Source organism: Bos indicus, chromosome 9, assembly GCF_029378745.1.
Source record: "Bos indicus isolate NIAB-ARS_2022 breed Sahiwal x Tharparkar chromosome 9, NIAB-ARS_B.indTharparkar_mat_pri_1.0, whole genome shotgun sequence".
Classification (NCBI taxonomy): domain Eukaryota; kingdom Metazoa; phylum Chordata; class Mammalia; order Artiodactyla; family Bovidae; genus Bos; species Bos indicus.
Genome location: NC_091768.1, coordinates 22,459,689 through 22,465,570, shown reverse-complemented (window position 1 = coordinate 22,465,570; position 5,882 = coordinate 22,459,689). Strand labels below are relative to the sequence as shown.

At 38.4% G+C, this 5,882-nt stretch overlaps 1 protein-coding gene across 1 annotated transcript; it reads left to right on the top strand.

Moving 5' to 3' along the window:
• Positions 1 to 5,014: 5,014 nt before the first annotated feature.
• LOC139184818 (histone H4) lies at positions 5,015 to 5,433 on the top strand. Its single transcript, XM_070795618.1, has one exon. The coding sequence runs from the start codon at positions 5,052 to 5,054 to the stop codon at positions 5,361 to 5,363; it is 312 nt and encodes a 103-aa protein (XP_070651719.1). The 5' UTR covers positions 5,015 to 5,051; the 3' UTR covers positions 5,364 to 5,433.
• Positions 5,434 to 5,882: the final 449 nt, after the last annotated feature.

Sequence of the window (5,882 nt, the reverse complement as noted above, 5' to 3'; positions counted from 1 at the left end):
TTGCCATTCCCTTCTCCAGGTATCTCTTCCCAACACAGGGGTTGAACCTATGTCTGCATTGCAGGTGGATTCTTTACCACCTGAGCTACCAGGGAAGCTAAGAAATTCTTAGGGAGAAATTTATAGTTGTAAACACCTACTTGTGATCACATTACTTCATGGTAAATAGATGGAGAAACAATGGAAACAGTGACAGATTTTATTTTCTTGGGCTCCAAAATTACTGTAGATGGTAACTGCAGCCATGAAATTAAAAGACACTTGCTCCTTGGAAGAAAAGCTATGACAAACCTAGGCAGCATATTAAAAAGCAGAGACATCACTTTACCAACAAAGGTCTGTATAGTCAAAGCTATGGTTTTTCTAGTAGTCATGTATGGATGTGAGAGTTGGACCATAAAGAAGGCTGAGCACCGAAGAACTGATGCTTTTGAACTGTGGTGCTGGAAAAAACTCTTAAGAGTCCCAGGTACTGCAAAGAGATCCAACCAGTCAATCCTGAAGGAAATCAACCTTGCATATTCATTGGAAGGGCTATTGCCGAAGCTGAAGTTCCAATACATTGGCCACCTGATATAAAGAGCAGATTCACTGGAAAAGACCCTGATGCTGGGAAAGATTGAGGGCAGGAGGAGAAGGGGATGACAGAGGATGAGATGGTTGGGTGGCATCAGTGACTTGGTGGACATGAGTTTGATCAAACTCCAGGAGATAGTGAAGGACAGGGAAGCCTAGTGTGCTGCAGTTCATGGGTTCACAAAGAGTCAGATACAACTTAGCGATTGAACAACAAACACCTGCATAGCGGGGGAAAAAAAGAAACAATCTCAAACAATGATTAAACATTTCACTTAAGATACTGGAGAAGGAAATGGCAACCCACTCCAGTGTTCTTGCCTGGAGAATCCCAAGGACAGAGGAGCCTGGTGGGCTTCCATCTATGGGGTCGCACAGAGTCGGACATGACTGAAGTGACTTAGCAGTAGCAGTAAGATACTGGGAGGACTTCTGCAGTGGCCCAGTGGCTAAGACATTGTGCTCCCAATCCAGGGAGCCTCGGTTTGATCCCTGGTCAGGGAACTAGTTCCCACATGCCACAACTAAGACCTGGCACAGCCAATTAAATAAAAATAAATTTTTTTTAAGATACTGGAAAAAGAGGATCAAATTAAACCCAAAGCAAGGATAAAGGAGAAATAATGATTAGAACTGAAATAAATGAAATGGATAAAATAATAAAGAAAATCAACAAAAGCTAGAGTTAGTTCTTCAAGGTCAACAGACTTGATAAAACTTTAAAAAGATTCCAATTACTAAAATCAGAAATGCAAGAGAGCACACTATCACCAACCTTACAAAAATAAAAAGAATCATGAAAGAATGCTATGAATAAGAGTGTACCAATAAAAGAGGTAATTTAGATGAATTGAAAATTTTCTAAAAAGACACAAGTTACTAAATCTGCCTCAAAAAGAAATAGAAAATCTGAATAGACTTCTAACATGTAAAGAGACTTCGTTAATAATCAAAAAACATTTCACAAGAGAAAGCCAATGACCAGGCAGCATCACAGGTAATTTATACCAAACACTAAAATAAGAGTTATAATTTTTCATAAATTTTTCCAAAAATAGAAAAGAAGGTAACATTTCTTTTTTTATTGCTGCTGCTGCTAAGTCGCTTCAGCCGTGTCCGACTCTGTGTGACCCCATAGACGGCAGTCCACCAGGCTCCCCTGTTCCTGGGATTCTCCAGGCAAGAACACTGGAGTGGGTTGCCATTTCCTTCTCCAATGCATGAAAGTGAAAAATGAAAGTGAAGTCGCTCAGTCGTGTCCAACTCTTAGAGACCCCATGGACGGCAGCCTCCCAGGCTCCTGCATCCATGGGATTTTCCAGGCAAGAGTACTGGAGTGGGGTGCCATTGCCTTCTTTTTTATTGAAGTGTTGTTGATTTGCAATGCTGTGTTAAGTGCACAGTAAAATGATTCAGTTATATATATATGTACACATACATACACACACACATACTGTTTTTCAGATTCTTTTCCATTATAGATTATAAGATATTGAATATAGTTCCCTGTGCTATACAGAAGGTCCTTGTTGTTTGTTTTCCTTATATATAGTAGTATGTGTAGTTAACCCCATATTCTTAATTTATCTTCCCCTTGCACCTTTCCCCTTTGGTAAGCACAAGTTTGTTTTCTATAACTGTTGGTCTGTTTCTGTTTTGAAAATAATTGCATTTGTATCACTGTTTTTGATTCCACATATAAGTGGTATCATATGATACCCGTCTTTTCCTGTGTGACTTTACTTGGTATGGCGATCTCTAGGTCCATCCATGTTGTGGCAGATAGCATTATTTCATTCATTTTCATGGCTGAGTAATATTCTGTTGTATATATACCACATCATCTTTATCCATTTATCTTCTGATGGACACAGGTTGCTTCCATGTCTTGGCTATTGCAAATAGTGCTGCATTGAACATTGGGGTTCTTGTGTTTTTTCAAAGAGTTTTCTTTAGATATATGCCCAGGATTGAGATTGCAGGATCATATGATTAGAGATTATATTTTTATGGAACCTTCATACTATTCTGCAAAGTGGCTGCATCAAGTCACATTCCCACCAACAGTGCAGGAGGAAACCCTCGTACATTGTTAGGTGGGAATGAGAATTGGTGCAGCCATTATGGAAAACAATATGGAGTTCCCTCAAAAACATTTTTAAATTAAAAAATTTTTTAAGCCTAAAAATTAAAATGATCCCACTGTTCTGCTTTTTTGTATATAGTTGAAGAAAATGAAATCAGTATCTCAAAGAGATTTCTACACTCCCATGATCATCGCAGCATAATTCACAAGTAGCCAAGATGTGAACAGTCTAACTGTTCAGCAGCATATAAATAAATAGAATGTGGTATATGTACACAAGGGACTATTATTTGCCATAAAATAAAAATAAATTCTGCCATTTGTGACAACATAGATACACCTGGGAGGGCATATGCTAAGTGAAATAAGTGAGACAGAAAAAATAAATACCACATGGTGTTGCTTATATATGGAATAAAAAAGTTTGTATTTCATAGACCCACAGAGTAGAATGTTGGTTGCCAGAGTCTGAGAGTGGTGGAAATGAGATGTTATTCAAAGAGTACAAACTTACTGTTATAAGATGAATACATTATGAGGATCACAGCATGGTGAGTATGTGAATAGATCTTATAGACCACACATAAAAAAGTAATTATGCAAGTTGATGGATGTGTTAATTGATTGTGGTAATGATTTCATGACCTATGTATATAATCATCACATTGTATACTTTAAATATATATAATTTTATACCTCAATTATATCTCAGTAAAGTTAGTGGGGAAATCTACAAAACGTTGCTGAAATAAGGAGATCCAAATAAGTGGATAGAAATCCCTTGCTCATAAAACTTAATAGTAAGATGACAGTATTCTACAGGTTGATCTGCACATTCAAAACAGTCCCTATTAAATTCTCATTCGAGATTTTTACAAACATTGACAAGTTGATCCTAAAAGTATTTTAAAAAATGCAAGAGACCCAGAATAGCCAAAATGATCTTGAGAAAGAACAAAGTTGGAGGACTCAGGCACCTGACAACTTCAAGTCGTATCATGCAACTGCATTAATCAAGAGAGTGTGGTGATGCAGACACAGAAAACAGACCTGTAGTTGCCAAGGAGAGTGGGGAAGGGACAGTGGGAGTTTGGGATTAGCAGATACAAATATATACAGAACGGATGAACAACAAGGGTCCTGCTGTATAGCACCGGGAACTATATTCAATATCCTGTGATAAACCATAATTGAAAAGGACATAAAAAAGAATGTGTGTGTGCATCTGAATCACTTTGCTGTTCAGCAGAAATTAACACAACATTGTAAATCAACTATACTCCAATAAAAAGAAAAAGAGAGAGTGGTGATTTCATGAGGATAGATTTATAGATCAGTGAAATAGAACTGAGAGTCCGTATATAAACTCTCACCTTTAAGTTTGGTTGGTTTTTGACAAGGATGCCAAGACCATTCAAAGGGAAAGAATTGTCTTTCAACAGATGGTACTGGTACAATTAGATATCCACATGCAAATGAATTGAAGTTGGTTTCCCTCTTTACCTACATACAAAAAAATTTAACTCCAGATGGATCACAGAAGTAAATATAAGAGATTAAACTAAAAAACTCTTAGAAAAAAAATAGGAATAAATCTTTGTATCATTGGGTTAGGGAAAGTCTTTTAGATATGACACCAAAAGCACCAACAGTATTAATAACAAAAAAAAAATCTATCAAATTTCATCAAAACTAAACACTTTTATGATTCAAAGAACACTACCAAGAAATTGAGACAATAACTCCCAGAATGGAAGAAAATGTATATAAATCATGTATCTGATAACAGATTTATATCTGGAATATGCAAGGAACTCTTCCAACTCAGCAACAAAAAGACAAACCTGCTTTTTAAATGGGCAAAATATCTGAATTGACATTCCTGGCAAGTGAAAAGTAAAAGTGAAGTCACTCAGCCATGTCCGGCTCTTAGCGACCCCATGGACTGCAGCCTACCAGGCTCCTCCGTCCATGGGATTTTCCAGACAAGAGTACCGGGAGGGGGGTTCCATTGCCTTCTCCGAAAGAAGATATACAGATAGCCAATAAGCCCTTGAGAAAAGGCTCAGTGTCATTGGCTATTAGGAAAATGCAAAATAAAAGCACAGTGAGATAATGCTTCCAGCCCACTAGGATGACTGTACTCAGAAAGACAAGTAATGACAAGCGTTGGTGAGGATTTAGAGAAACTGGAGCCCTTGGACACTGCTGGTGGGAACGTTAAATGATGCAGCTGCTGTGCAAAACAGTTTGGCAGCTCCTCAAAATGTTGAGTAAAAGGTCATCACGTGACTCAGCAATTGCACCCTTAGGTAAATACCCAAGAGAAAGGAATACATATGTCCCCATGAAAATTCATAAATGGAGAGGTTTTCTGACCAGCTCAGTCATGTCTGGAAGAGGAAAAGGCGGCAAAGGCTTAGGCAAGGGTGGTGCCAAGCGCCACCGCAAAGTCTTGAGAGATAACATCCAAGGTATCACCAAGCCCGCCATTCGGCGCCTTGCTCGGCGTGGGGGAGTCAAACGCATTTCCGGCCTCATTTACGAGGAGACACGAGGCGTGTTGAAGGTGTTTCTGGAGAATGTTATTCGGGATGCGGTCACCTACACAGAGCACGCCAAGCGCAAGACGGTCACTGCCATGGACGTGGTCTACGCGCTAAAGCGGCAGGGACGCACCCTCTACGGCTTTGGAGGTTGAGCTGCTGCCCCTGTGCTGTGTGTGACGACAATCTCAAAGGCCCTTTTTAGGGCCACAAAAAAAAAAAAAAAGAAAATTCATAAATGAATGTTCATAGCAGCGTTAGGCATACTAGCCAAAAAGTGTTTTCACACTTTGAACAGTGTTTGGACATTGTTCCCAAATCTTTAACAACTGGTAAATTATAAACAAGTATTGTAGGAGTGTGAAAAGTGAAAGTCATATTTCTTTATAATAATGTCAATATTTTCATGGTACATTATTTGACAATAAACATGTCAATAAATGATATATTATTTGACAATAAAAATGAAAGACTAACACATGCTATAACATGAATGAATCATAAATATCATGCTATATTAAAAAGGCAGTCAAAAGGGGTCACATATTGTATGATTCCATTTTTATGAAATATCAAGTGTAGGCATATCTATAGAGACAGAAAGTAGATGAGTGGTTGCCAAAGGCTAGAATTGGTAGTCGGGGAAATAGGGAGTGTCTGCTAATGCATACGGA